Raw genomic sequence first — 14,926 nt, 5'->3', positions numbered from 1 at the left:
ATGTTTTCCTGCACAAGCCAGTCTATAATTCCAAAGCACTTCCCTCCGGGTGCTAGTATGTGACTGAGGTTTGGAAGTTTTTTTTGCTCCTTTTTTACCGGACACCTGTTTTCTTTGTGGAGGCCTCTTTACGTAGCCCTATCCCTACTGACAAAGGGGCAGGGATAGAAGGGTCAGGCGTTGGGGCTGCAGTCTAATCTGAGTGACATGACCCCTTTTATAATCTGTGGAAACTGCCTTGGTAGTGCTTCTGTGCTCTGAGTGCTCCTTCTCTCTTGATTTGGGAGATATGAGATATGAGAAGGCCTCTTGGAGGAGGCAACACTTGAGCTGGGTGTAGAGGAGAACAAAACCAGGGTGGAGGATAGATCCTTAGACGTTGGTCTAGACCAGGACAGCTTCTGTCGATGCAGCACAGCCTGGTGGTTAACATCCAGTCTTTGTGACCCAGCTCTGTGTCTTAGTTACTATTTATTTTGGAAAAAATAATCAAGTTCTCTGAGTCTCATATTCTTTATCAAGTATAGCCAACAGTAAGACACGCCCCATTGGGAGAGCCCTGCCTGATGAGGATTTGCTCAGGTAACAATCCCATGTAATGTGCTGGAAAATATGCTTCCAGAGAGCTAGCACTTCTTATCTACTATGGACATGTGTGGGTCAAAGAGAGTATTTGGACACTGACACGTGGGACAAGAGATATGACTATTTTTTCTTTTTAGCTTCAACCATATGTAGATAGCAAGCATTTTGCTATCCACCAAATGCTTTACAAAGACTGTTAGTTTTAGTCTCCTCTACAATCCTTGGAGGGCTGTGCACAAGACTCTGTTACTGGCCCAGTGTTGCCAGTTAATAAATGGCAAATCTGGGATGTGATTTCAGCTCAAGTCTTTCTGGTGCCTCAGTCATCTTCTGCCTAGTTAGGCCTCACCACAGGTACCTCATCATAAATAAGTAGAAATCATAGGCCAGTCAGTTTAATTCTCTATTAAAGGGTTGGTGAGAAAGAGGGTTCAAATTGTAACTTTGCATATAGAATACAGGTGTGTCTTTAAGGGGACTCTTTTAAAAACAGATCAATTTAGGGCATGGTTAGATTCTGGATAAGGCCTCATCTGCATACAAAAAGGATTTTCTACACCTGTCCTTAGATACCAACTTCTCTGATACATTTAAAACATGATACAGTTTTTAAAAATTTGATTTTCTGTGCAATCCCTTCCTCAACTCCACTTGCTCCACCTCTAGCTGCAGTCCCTTTCTCAGATTTGGCATACCCTCCTGGTATAAGGGAAGGGGAAACTGCTCCTAAATGGTAGCCAACATGGCAACATTATGATCTGGATTTTTTGGGAAAGCTTTAACTTCAAATATTCTGTGATTGTTGTTCCGTTATCTGCAAATATCATATATCTCTTTACTAAATGGAATAAAGTAGTAAAATAAGGAATTTTGAAAAAATAAGTCATTTTAACTTAAGCAAAAGTAGTTTCAACAGAGTGGTGCAAGCAGAAACCAGAATGCAGGGAACTAAAGATGGAGCAGGAGGTAAGTGAAAATAATGTATGAAAAAAACACATGTGAAAGAGTTTGGCAGTAAAAGGAAGGGGAGCAAAGGTAATGCATTTTTCTTTTAAACATGATCCCCAAATCTGGATTTTAAAACAGACTCTTGGGTTTCTTCTGGGGATAATATACACTCTGGAGAAGTATTGGGATTTGGGAGACTTTTTTTCATCTCTTACAGGGATAATGGGACAACATTTTTGAGGAACTACCATAGAAAATCTAGGATGTCTAGTTGCTGGATTTTATCTGTCTAGCAAAAACATGGCTGTTACTAGAATAGAGGGAAGTGTGTAGGAGTAAGGCCCTCTGACTGTTAGGAATGGATGAGAACGAGGAGGCTAGTAGGTGCAGCTTCAGAAAAGAAGCAGTATTCCTTTTCCTTTGAAATGACAGTGAAGGCATGGAGGATGGATGGAAACTTAAGTGTGCAGATGTGGGTAAATCAGGCATTCTTATGAGATTTTTGATTTCAGAAAAATAGGACATAAAGTCACCTGCTGAAGCTGAGGCTTAGAGTGTAGAACGGAATGTCTTCATTTATTCATTCATATATTCATTCAGCTAGCATGTTAAGTACCTGCCATAAACTGTGGTAGGCCTGTGGGATTTATATAAACACATAGGTCCGGCCGTAGCCTGGAGTAGCCACTACTGTGTGTTTGGAACAGAATCAAGGTAAAGGAAATGAAAGTAATTCAGAAACAACAGAAGCTGTACATTACAAATCAGTATTGGACCACTTGGGTAAGGTCCCAATAGGTAAGTCCCTCCCCGGGCTCGTTGGAGGAGCTGGTGTTGTGGGCATTTTGGGAGGATCTGAGGGAGAGGGGTGATAAAAGTGACACTCAAAGTGATGGCTATGGTGTTGAAGTTAGAAAAGAAGTCTTGTATGGCTAAAGAGCTGATGGTTTTACAGACCGCAAAAACATGAGATCTTACAGTCACGTCTTGGGGCTCAGCCTGGCATATAGCATTGAGTGAGGCTATATGTCTTACATTGGGGGTAATATTTTGGCTTCATCCATCATGATTATCCTTAGGAAAGTCATTTAGCCTGATCTATCTGAATCAGCCATTTCCACAGAAACAAATACCCCTGTAGCATGGGCAACTTTGTGTAGTTGATAGGTTACTCTCTCCTTGCAGGTTACCTGCATCCAGATTTGTCAGAAGCTGCCTTCTGTACCACGCTGGTTTATCCTGTCTTCCATAGCAAAATCAGGAAAAGCAAAAATATATATATTTGAATTATCTATACTGGATTATGATGGGACATGCATGGGCTTTGGGGACCTGCATTTGAATACTGGCTTCACTGATTAGAACAGTAGAGTGAACTTAAGCAAATCACTTTTCTATTGATTTTCACTTTCCCAGTTTGTGAAATATGTTCAGTAATGATTGTCTCCCAGAACTATGAGGACCCAGGACCCAGTGAGATAATAAAGGTAAAGCAGTTAACACAGTGCCTGATTTAAATCAGTACTCATATAACATTATTGCTTTTTTTCCCTTTTATTTGGAATAAGCATTTCATTGCTGTGAGTAAGGTTTGAAGTCTAGCACAGGTCAGTGGCTGAGCTGAAACTTGCTTCTTAAAGATGTACAGGGACCCACTATAGTTTCTTAATTTTATATGATGAAGTTCATCCAAGGTCACTCCTCCTTCCCTTTTCTCTCTCATGCTTTGTGGTCTTAGGAACTGATGCTCCACTAATCATATAGCTTGGTTAGTATGTTCAAGACCCTCGGCTGCAAATGACAGGATCCCAACTGACAACTAGCTTAAGCAAAACAAAGGACTCTATTGGCTCAGATAGCTGGGAACTTTGGCGCTTCTGGCACAGCTGGATCCACAAGGTTCAAACGATGTTCCCTGGGCTCTTTCTCCCAATCTCCAGTTCTTTCTGGTTTTCTCTTTGTGTTATAGATATTGACCTCTCAAAGTCCCAGAATCAGGTTATCATAGCATAGTGACTACAGCTTGGGGGTGGGATCAGGAGGGAGACATGTTTTTTCTTCCAGTGTCCACATACCTTCAATTTAGCAACAGACTCTGATTGGCCCTACTTGGGCCCTATGCCCACCCTCAGAAGAAATGCTCCTGTGGGAGGGGTACTGGTAGAGGGACAGGGGAATTCAGAACTCTAATCTGGCCCAGCCTGAGTGATGTGCCCACTTGGGGAGGGGTGACAGAGGCAGGGAAAAGTGATCAGTAGCCCCAATAGGTCCACAAAGAATGGCGGGAAAATGAGGGTGCTAAGCAGAAAAATAAACTACAGCTCTTCAATAAACACAGTTACCAGACATCACTCCCTTGCAGTAGAGTGATGATGTGCAGTGTGATGAAGAACACTGTGCAGTGATGAGGTACTACTGTCTCACGGGGAAGGTAAACTAATGTGGTAAACCCTAGAGAGGTGTGGTACACAGTTGTGAGACACTGCTGCTGAGGAACACTGTGATGAGGGGCAGTGTGGCCACACACATGCCAGAGAGCTCAGCCTCACCTTCAGCTGCTGCTCCTCACCCCCACCCAGTCTTCCATGACTGCCAACTTCCAGGCCTGTGCTCTTTTCTCTGCATTGTACCTGGGCCTCCCTCCACACACCTGGCTATTTCTCACTGAGCACCTTTCTTAAGCCAGCCCCTGCAGCTGAGTGCTTTTCATACCCTGCTTTGGGGTAAAATACAATACTGATCACACTGTAGTATAGCACTGGGCATTTAATGGCAGCCTGATGGATAAAGGGGTGAGAAAACATTACTGACAAGGTGAATAGAGCAAATAACTGAACTCATCTTCACATTTAACAAATATTTATTAACACAGAAATGAATAAGGCTTGGCCCCCTGTTCTTAGATGCTCAGTGCAGAGGGGCAGACAATCACAAAGCTACAATAAAATCACAGTAGAATAAGTACTATCACCGAGGTATGGACAAAGTACTTTGGAGGCACAGTGAGAGGAATAAAGAGGGGAAGAGAGGAACAATTTTCTCATTTATACCTGCCTAGAGCATTCAGGGAAGACTCCAGAGAAGTCATCTGTGAGTTGGGTCTTGAAGGAGGAGTAAAAGCCACCAGGTGAATAGTCAAAGAAGGAGCCCTGCAGGCTGGGGCTCAGAGATGTAGGTAAGGCCAGGTAAGTGAGGGGTTCAAGGAACTAGGCATGAGTGACAAAAAAAAGGAATAAAGAGGGAATAAAGAACGAGCAGAAGGACTGCAAGCACAAACCCATTGCTCTACTGTGGAAATTAAAGGTCTTGTTTCTCCTTGGAGGGGGAAGAGGGAAAAAGGAAGGTGGGAGGGCCTCAGATATGGGTCCCTGCCACTTCCTCAATCAGGCCATGGGGCTCAAATACCAAAGCCAGAGCTTCACAGCTGTGATCTAACTTCTCTAAGCCACCAAATTATCAAGAGCCCCTTTTCAGAAGCTAAGAATTTGTATGAATAATGCAGTTCTAAATGGGAAAGTCCCTAATGTTTTCATTTTTCTCAGATGAATTGATTCTGCCTAGGAAGTAATTTGACTTCCTTCAGGATATGAGATGGGGCATGGAATCTCAAGAGGGGAAGGTGGGTTAGTTAGTGTTTAGGCCTTGCAGCCATTTCACAATTGGATGGTAAGATAATGATTAAAATGTCTATTTTCTTTTGCAACGTATATTGATACATCAACATAAAGCTCAAAAAAAAATATATATATATATACTCACACACCGCTGTCTTGTTATTCCTGTCTCCTCCATTTATTTCTTTCATACCCGTCTGTATTTTAATATGCTTAAATAAAAAAATAGAACTTCTTAAACTTTTAATTTTAATAATTTTTTTCTACTTGAATCTTTCACATTTTTTCACTGGGCAATTTTTATGTAACTGCTTTTCTTTTTAAAAGCTTAAATTTTTAAATCTTTATTTAAATATTTAAAGTTTTCATTTAAATCTCTTGAACTTATCTAAAGTTCTTTTTATTTTACAAGTCTCTATTTTCTTCCTATATTTTTTCAATTTTTGTCTTTAAACACATTTTGTCTTTTTGTCTTGAATTATTCTAAACTTGCCTCTTTTAAAACTTTTCTCTAAAATCTGAATTGCATTCCATTCTGTATTTTTGAAAATTTATTTCTTAATCATTATAGTAGTAATTTTGTTAACTTTTTAAATACGTATATTTTATGCTTTAATTTTGAAATATCTATTTATATTATTTTCCTTCATTTGAAACTTTTAAGATGTTCCTTTGTTTCTAACTTTAATTTTTAATAGTATTTTCTTCCTTTTTTTGGTAAACTTTCATTTTTAACCTTGTTCCTTAATTTATTTTACATTTTTAAACTTTAAGAATTTAATTTTCTTTGCTTTTAATTTTTAAAATTCTGAAACCTCTTTAAATTAAAAAATTATTTTTAACTTTTAAAATATTTCTTTTAAAAATAACAACTTAAATTTTTTTCAACATTTGAAAGTTTTTTTCTTTTAAAACCTTAAAAATGATTTTTTCCTTTTTAAATGTTTTTCTTTTAAAGCTCTTTAAACTTTATTTTAAAATATTATTTTTCTTTCAAACTATTTAGCTGGTCAGCCACAGCTGGAACACCAATTGCAAAGTTTTTGCTGATAAAGGAATACTCCCTGACTTCACAAGATATTTCTGTAGAAACAAATGACATATAGTAGCATCAGAACACCTCTACTCCCGTTGTCCCCACCTAAAGCATTCTTTTCATTTCATTATGCTTTATGTGACCATTTTCAACCTCTTCTCCCTCTCCCCATTTCTTAAGGTTGAATGGTCACTGGTTAGTATTCATTTATTTCTTCCGACAGACCCATGGGCCATGCTAAAATAGGTTCTTTATATCAAGATACTAGCTGTCACATAGGTGTTACTGTCATTGTCCATTCCAAGTAGGTCTGTGTGTCACTTCAAAATCCTTGCCTAATCATTTACTTTTTTTTCAGTAAGTGGTCTGGTAAGACTAGTCTTTCTCTAGACCCTGTTTGTGATAGAACAGTAAATACCCTTCACTGTAGAGTAAGTCCTCAATGGTAGCCTTGGTGATGATGGCATCATCACAGCTGAACCACTGGTCCTTTTGTTGCCGGATGAAGCTGGTATAGTGGCCACTTTCCAAAGTTCCATGGTGATTAATCACTGCAAACAAGGAATACTTATTCTCATTGGGCACACAATCTGTTGGTGGCTGGCCTTCTTTCATTCTGCTCTCTTTAGTAGAGGCCAAAAACGGAGTCATGTCCAGCTCCAAGGGAAAGGAGATAAAGGTATTAATCTTTCGCCTCTGTTTGCCTACATGCTCAAACCGCTTGAGATGAAAACAAGCCACAATGGGTAATTTTTTCATTGTGAGCTGTTTAGTAGACTCTTGGTAGCTTTGGCAACTATTGCATTTGATTTTGGCACTGCTTCCTAGGTGCTCTGGCCTTGTAAACCACTGTAGACAGTCTGTAAGTGAGGGGATTCCTGGTATGTGGTCATCCCTGCTCACTGTGCTGTCAGCCCTCTCTGGGTTCTGGGAATCGAATGTGGCACAAGAGCCAGGCAAGTCCAAACTGATGTCCCAGCATGGGTCTATGGTGGTAGAAACACTATGGCAGGCTTGACATGTGACATCTGATTGCAGGCCACCTGTAAAGATTTGGTCTATGATGCAGTTACAGCAGTTGGGGTTATTGGCCTCCTGCCCACCACTATCATCTTTGCTGTGTCTATGTAGCACGTCTAATATTGCAATAAGGAACTCATGGGCATCCTGCTGCCTGTACCCTGCTAAATGTTCTGCATGGATCCATATCAGATGCAGTAACTTATAGGGAATGTGAGGAGTTCGGCTCCCAGAGTACATAGCATGAAAAAGCGAAGACATTTCACAGACCAGACACAAGCTGGGGCTTGTCATTATACATTTGTGCTTGTCAGAGAGGAAGAAATCTTTCAGTAGAGGAATATGGGTAAGTGCCTGGACAATACAATTCATAAAACAAGTGTTCCCAAGATTGATTAGCCCTCTCAGGCCTACAGTATAGACTGACTTTTTTCTTCTCTTTTTCTTGGGTTTCACCAATTTTGGCTCCTGTTCCTTTGTCTCACAGGTTGATTGCTTGTCTTCAAACCCTGATGTCATAAACTGTTGATGAGAAACATCTGTTGAGGTGGAAGTTAATAATCTCAAAATTTTTTCTTTTGTTTCTTTGGCAATCTGTTCTATGTCTTTGTCATATACATAATCCTTACACATGAAGCAATATATGACCCCATGATAAAGGTCTACAGCTAAATGGTGCTGCTTTGTTTCTGCATGTTTGTGAATATGTTTCTCAGTGAAGCAGCCAAAAAAGACACAGGAGAGACAAGAGTGGAGTCTGTTCATATGGGTACTACATACGTGACAGATGCATGACTTTGCTTTACGTTTCCTAGTCTCTGGGGTCCCACTCCAAACGAAACGCTGGTAGATCAACCTCAGGTTCTTCTGCCAGTTCTTACCTACTTTAAAGCTCTCCACATGAGAGCAGCCTGTGGGGCCCTGACCAAACTCGACCTCCAGCAACCAGTCCCCCAAGCCGCCAGGATCCCCCGACCCGTCTAGGTCACCAGAGCAGCTTCTCCGTGTCTGAGGCCTGGACCCAGGCCGGGATCTGCGCCGGGATCCACGCCAGGCCCTGGGCCGCGGTGCGGGTGGGGGCGGGGGTGGCGGCGGGGGCGGGGGTGGCGGCGGGGGCGGGGGCCGGGCTGGAGGCGGGGGTGGGGCCGAGAGCCCAGGCTGGCAGCGGGAGCGGGCCCGGGGCTGGGGCCGGGGGCGGGGCTTGCGGCGCGGGCAAACGGGCGAGGAGCTGCTGTGACAGCGAAGGGGGATTGAAGGGAGCACCTTCTCGTCGCCGCCGCTGCTGCTCCACGTCAAGTTCTCCTCCGGCGCGGGCTCACGCTCTTGTAATGGCTCCAGCTTCATCTCCTCAGCTTCCCGTCTCGAAGACGCCTTCGTAGCCCCCGCCGCCGCCTCCTCCATTTTCCCCGCCTTCTCAACCGCCTCCTCAGGAGAGGCTCCTCCCCCACCTCCGGAGATCCAGCGGACCCCAGAGCCGGAGGGCAAAGAAGTTTCTCGAACCTGGGCCATCAGATCACTGCCCGACCTGAGGAGCAAGGCGTCTGGAAACGAGCTGCGACTGTAGATGAAAGGAGACAGAGACTTCTGTGAATGACCTGCCCAGCGTCATGGCCGCGGTGCGCAGTTAGCGCCCCCAGGACCCCTCCCATCGGCCCTTGAGCTCAGCCCGCGGCTTCTGTCGGCTCCACCCACTCAACTGAGAGGCCCCTGGAGCTGATGGGGAGACCGAGGCGGTTACCTGCTTCAAAGGCGATCAGATCATGCCAGGGGACTGGGAACAGAAGGCTAGCGAGCGGTGGGGGTGGGGAACGGCCTGAGCTTTAGGACAGAAAGGATGGAAACTTCTTTAAAAAAGGCGCCACCCTCTGACTGCTTTTTTGCGCCCTGCGCAGCCTCGCTTTGGTGCAGCTTCCTCTGACGTTCTTTCCCTGTATCCTAAAAAACACTTGGGTCAACATTTTCTCTCCAAAATGGCTGAAAGGACGCACTTTTGGAAAATGAACTCACAGGAAGAAAGTGTCCCTCTGCTTCTACCTTACCTATACTTCTGTGACCCGGTGTGTTCCACTCTAAGCCGTTGCCCCTCAGCGCACTTTCGGTCCGCCCAGCTCTTGCGCCCTCTCACGCTTTTTCGCGCTTGTGCTCTCACACCCCTTTTCTTGCTTCTGCGACTTCAATTCCTATGATTTCTCCTAGAATTCGGATTACTACTCCCTCCCTTCACGCATTTGCCACCTCTATGGCCACCACTATCCTCGCGCGACCCCCGAAGTCTCCTCTCCCTTTTCCCTCTCCTGCCCCCGCAACACCCCCAGCCCGGCAGTTTGTTTAAAGGTCTGGGTTACCTTGGGCCCCAGGCGCGTGATATAGAACGTCAGCAACTGCTGCTGTCCAGGCGCTCCTCAGCCAGCCTTCTCTCCTGACCTCTCCTCAGGGCTGGTCACAAGGGGGCCGCCCCCTGGCCCCTCCCCTCTCGACGTGCGGCCCCCAACCCCGGATTCTGCCCTCCTGCAGTGATGAATGGCACCGCTGTCCCGCGCAGGCAGGCAAACCTCTTCCTGAAACAGACTCTGCTGGAGGCAACAGCAGCAACAGATTCTACAGAAAGCCCCTGAAATGGAGGCTCAGGCCTCACCTAGCTCCAGGCCCGCACTCCACAGAAAAAAAGATTCACCCGGCGTGGGGGTGGGGGCTTCCAGAGATGGCAACCCTCTGGCAGGAATCCCTCAGGATCCTGTCAGAGCCTGGTCTCTGGGAGTTGACGGAGGGAGGGAGGGAGAGAGAGAGAGAGATTATCCCAGAATGTGCAGGGGAGGAAGCATAAGCAAGGGCTCAGGCTCAGAGAGACCTGAGCCCAGGCACATGCTTGCTGTGTGACCTCGGATAAAACACTTAACTTCTCTGAGCCTTAGTTGTGTCAATTTTTAAAGAGAAATTGAAATAATAACCCTAGCCCAATGTGAACACTAAGTCATAGTATATATCAAGTAAAAGACCTTTTTGGCAGTCACACCTCTTTTTTCAGTCCGCTCCTGAAAATCAGCATAGAGAACAACTCCTGATGCAGAGTAGAGGAGAAGAGAATGCCTTTCTCTTTCAAAGCTCTCTCAAAGTTATGGCTCAGTTCACCCGATCATCCATCCTAGGCAGTCCATATACAGGAGCATGTATTCAACAAAGATGCCATAGGTGCATTATAGCGCTAGATTGTGCTGGGAGAAGCACAAGATACAACTGTTTGTGTCCTGAAGTCCATACGCCAGGAGACTTTTCCTTTTCTTTGACAGATCCGGCATCCAAGGCGACAACCCGGAGGAAAGCTATCTCCAGGGCTTGTTGCCCTTCCGGTCCAATCCCAAGAAAATTACGGTTTATTACAGCGGATGTTTAATGCTACATTTAATCTCTCTGAGAAAGTCACACACCTCCCCTCAAAACCTCATGATTAGGATTCAGCTCTCTTAACTTGGCAGTGGCATCTAGTGGATACCTCCGCACAATGGATATCACTGATTTTGTGACTTGGTTTAGATTCGACCATATCTCAGTCACATACTAGCACCCAGAGGGAAAGTGCTTTGGAATTATAGACTGGCTTGTGCAGGAAAACATGCTTTTTCTCCCCTAGGGAAGGGCATTTTCTCAGCCACAGCTAAGCAAAGAGTTGCTCCACTCTGGGTTAGCAGACCTAGAAGGAAATGCTGAGTCGGTCATTTGCTAGCTGTGCCACCTGTGGCTTGGATCCCAGCTGCTCTGAGACAGCCCTGCACCCTTTATGCAGGCAGGGAGGCAGGGCACAATTTATAAATACTTCTGTCTTCTGAGCCTTCGCTTTCTCCTGTGCAAAATCAGAATCATGAGAATGCCAGCCCTACCTAGATTGGTTTATTCAGCAGATATGTAAAGAGCACCTACTGCTGCACTGGGCACTATGAATATACAGCCAAACGAAACTGGGCACAAAAGCAAGTAAGCCAGAGTCCCTGCCTGAGGTCCACATCGGGAAATGCATAGGAATGTGCTGTGAAGATTAATGTTAGTTAATAAAGGCCTAAAAACCACTCGTAATCAACAACTTAATATTTGGGAGGTGGGATTGTTACAGTGCTTCAAAAAGTTTCTGAAAACAGTTGTTATTGAGCTAGACACGCCTTTAAATCAGCCCACACGCTATCGTGACCAAACAAACGATTTCTACATCGACAATTGTCCTGTAGGAAAACCTCAGGACAGCGTGATGGGTCACTACTGTCAAAATGAAAATGAATGGGTCTGCATGGTTTAGGCCTTTCTGGAGTTCACTGGTTCCTCCAGAATGAAGCTGCGTCTAACCTTCTGGTGGACTTAACAGACTGCTAGACCCCACTCCCAAAGTTCCCAGTTCAGTGGGTTGGGTGAGGCCCAATAATTTAGGTTTCTAACGCTGTACCAGCTGATGCGGATGCTGCTGGCGTGGAGATGGTACTTTGAGAACCACTACTGTGGGATAATGTGTAAAGAAGCCCAGCTCAAGGCACCCTGGCCTTGGTAGCAGGAGCCATGTCTGATGGAGCTGGTTTCCCAGGCCTGTGTTATGTTGGCGTCTCTTACAGATTCTAGCTGTGGCAGGTGTGGCAGGGTCCTTTGGGAGTGGGGTGGTGTATGAAAGAGCAGGATTGGGAAAAAGCCTGCCTCTGTGCTCCTGGTGGCTCGCTCAGTACCTTGAAAACTGGACCCCTGAAGCCTCACACAGCCTTCTTTCTCCCAATCTGGGCCTCTTCCCCTCAATGACCTCGCTTCTCAGAGGCCAGCATCCCAAAGGGCAGACTTGGAGCCATTACCTGCCCCTGACTAGGGCTGCAGGGAGGGTGCCATGGACTGGGTTCCAGTCCTTTGGGGCCCACATTTGTCTGCCCAGCCTCCTGCCCCTGCCCCCTCACTGGATGGATCCCCTCTTCTGTTCCTTTTCTTCCTGTGCTCCAGCTCGTAGCTGGTCTGCCTCCAACCTTCTGAAGCAACAGCCTCAGACACCACTGGAGTGTGCCCTCTCCTGCCCACAGACCCATGGTGACTCCCTGTGGTCTCTTGGTTAAAATGGAAACTGCCCAACTTACTCCAACTCCCCCCCACCCCCACCCCTGAGTAGGTCCAACCTCAGCTTCATTTTCTGCTTTTGTGGGCTCCAGCACTTCAACCACAGAAGCCTCTGTATTGTCCGTGCACATGAGATTACATATGTGAAAACATCCGGCCTGTCAGTCCATTGCCTTCCCTTTGCCCTTGGATGTTCATTTCAAAACATCCCCTAGAGTAGGTGTTTTAGTTGGGGTTCTCCAGAGGGACAGAACTAATAGGATATATGTATCCTACACACACACACACACACACACACACACACACACACACACACACACACACGTATATGTATACATATGAAAAGGAGTTTATCAGGGAGAATTGGCTCAAATGATCACAAGGCGAAGTCCCATGATAGGCCGTCTGCAAGCTGGGGAAGAAAGCAGCCAGTAGTGACTCAGTCTGAGTCCAAAAGCCTCAAACGTAGGGAAGCCAAGAGTGTAGTCTTCAGTCTGTGTCCCAAGGCCCGAGAGCCCCCCTGCAAACCACTGGTGTGAGTCCAAGAGTCCAAAGGCTAAAGAACCTGGAGTCTGATGTCCGAGGACAGGAGGAACAGAAGGAAGCATCCCGCACGGGAGAAGGATGAAAGCCAGAAGACTCAGCAAGCCAGCTTGTCCCACCTACTTCCATCTGCCCTGCCTTACCCGTGCTGGCAGCCAATTGGATGGTGCCCATCCACATTGAGGATGAGTCTTCCTCTCCCGGTCCACGGACTCAAACGTCAGTCTCCTCTGACAACACCCTCACAGATGCACCCAGAAACAATACTTTATCAGCTATCTAGGCGTCCTTCAATTCAGTCCAATCAAGTTGACACCTGATATTAACCATCACAGTAGGGATCCTCAGCCTTTTGGTGCCTTGGATCCCTTTGATATCCTGGTACAGCCAGTGGATCCCTTAAGACAATGATATTTTTAACATAAATATATATAACTAAACACACGGGATTATAAAAATGCATTGTATGGAGATGGCATTTTGTACTTTTAGAAAGACATTGTGATATGAGGAAATTTTTTTTTATTAAACCTTACATAACTATCACAAGATGGGTATAATAACTACCATAGTTTCAAAGTAGTGCTGAGCATAGGTGATACTCTGAGAAATGTGAAAGAAGTGTAATGTGATACCGAAATTTTTGTTGGCGACACAGTCACATGTAGTACTACTATCAATGGAGTTTCCTGCCTAGGCTCATAGTTTTAGGACATGATCACTGTAAGTTAGAGGTGGGTGAAAATAAAGGCGCAGCTCTTTTCCCCACACACATGCACAGACCTCTCTCTGACTAGGCTTGCTTTACGATGCCCTGAGCACTTTGCCTGCTTAGTGGGCCAAAGAATTACAGACCATTTATTAAGTGCATATCGTGTGCTCTTTTCTCTTTCTTTTTTCCCACAAAACTTTGGTATGCCCTATTTATGAAGAAGGAGTGATACAAAAACAAAGAGCATTATTTCAAAATCATAAATGTGTTAACACTTAAAACTGACAGAATTAAAGAAAAAAATAGAAAACCCACAATCACAGTTGGATATTTTAACACTGCTCTTTCAATAATTCATAAAACAAAAGGCCATAAGTCAATAAAGATATAGAAGACTAAACAACACTGTGAACCAACTTGTGGTAATCGATAGTTATGAAATACACCGCTAACATACCCCATAAAATACAGTCTTCCTTCAGTATCTGCAGGGGATTGGTTCCAGGACTCCCGTGAATACCAAGATCCTTGGATGCTCAGGTCTCTTATATAAAATGGTATATAGTATTTGCATATAACCTATGCACATACGCTCGTGTACTTTAAATCATCTCTAGACAACTTATAATACCTAATACGATTATGTGAATATGGTTATGCTGTATTTTTTTAATTTGTATTATTACTTTTTATTATTGTATTGTCATTTTTATTTCTGTTTTATGTTTTAAAGTATTTTCAATTGACGGTTGAATCCACAAATGTGTAACCTGCAGATATGGAGGGCTGACTGTACACATCTTTTGAAATGTGCTTAGTATTCAGTAAGATACAGGAACTGAGAAACTTTTTCCTAGAAAAATAGTAAATATTGTAGGTTTTGTAAACTACTCAACTCTGACGTTTTAGTATAAAAGCATCCATAAGTAATGTATAAATAAATGGGTGTGACCGTATTAAAAAGAAAAAAAACCCTTAACTGACAATAACAAGCTGCCAGCTCACAGGGCATACTTTGCCAACCCTAAGATACACTATATTCTAGGACCATAACACAAGTTTTAACTAATTCCAAAGGAAGAAAATCATACAGAGTACATCCTCTGTTCACAACCGATTAGAAATCAATAATATTTAGATACATAGAAAAGTCTCCATTATATGGTGCTTAAAAAAGTCACATTTCTAAATTACTCACGAGTCAAAGAAGAAAGAGCCAAACCTGACACAGATAAAAGACCAATAAAAGACATTGGTCTTTTATTACCAGAAAAGACCAATGTCCCTCATGAACCAAGATCCAAAAATGCTCAATAAAATATTAGCAAATTGAATCAAGCAAGCTATAAAAGGATGTTATATAACGATGAAGTGATATTCATTAAAAATTACAAG

The 14,926-nt window shown here is 44.1% G+C and overlaps 1 protein-coding gene across 3 annotated transcripts; it reads right to left on the bottom strand.

Moving 5' to 3' along the window:
* Positions 1-4,378: 4,378 nt before the first annotated feature.
* Positions 4,379-9,921, bottom strand: USP51 (ubiquitin specific peptidase 51). Of its 3 annotated transcripts, none has more exons than XM_031005696.3 (3): positions 9,549-9,921; positions 8,942-9,138; positions 4,379-8,761 (listed from the first exon to the last, which is right to left on the bottom strand). In XM_031005696.3, exon 3 carries the CDS (start codon positions 8,710-8,712, stop codon positions 6,559-6,561), a length of 2,154 nt encoding a protein of 717 aa, XP_030861556.1. In that variant the 5' UTR covers positions 8,713-8,761; positions 8,942-9,138; positions 9,549-9,921; the 3' UTR covers positions 4,379-6,558. The 3 variants fall into 3 exon arrangements, with proteins under 3 accessions (XP_030861556.1, XP_030861557.1, XP_030861555.1); XM_031005697.3 differs by having other exon boundaries at positions 8,942-9,021; XM_031005695.3 differs by lacking the exon at positions 9,549-9,921 and adding an exon at positions 9,243-9,510.
* Positions 9,922-14,926: the final 5,005 nt, after the last annotated feature.

The sequence above is a fragment of the Gorilla gorilla genome, chromosome X (genome assembly GCF_029281585.2).
Source record: "Gorilla gorilla gorilla isolate KB3781 chromosome X, NHGRI_mGorGor1-v2.1_pri, whole genome shotgun sequence".
Taxonomy (NCBI): Eukaryota; Metazoa; Chordata; class Mammalia; order Primates; family Hominidae; genus Gorilla; species Gorilla gorilla.
The sequence above is the reverse complement of the archived record's forward strand: the minus strand, read 5'-3'. Positions and strand labels throughout refer to the sequence as shown.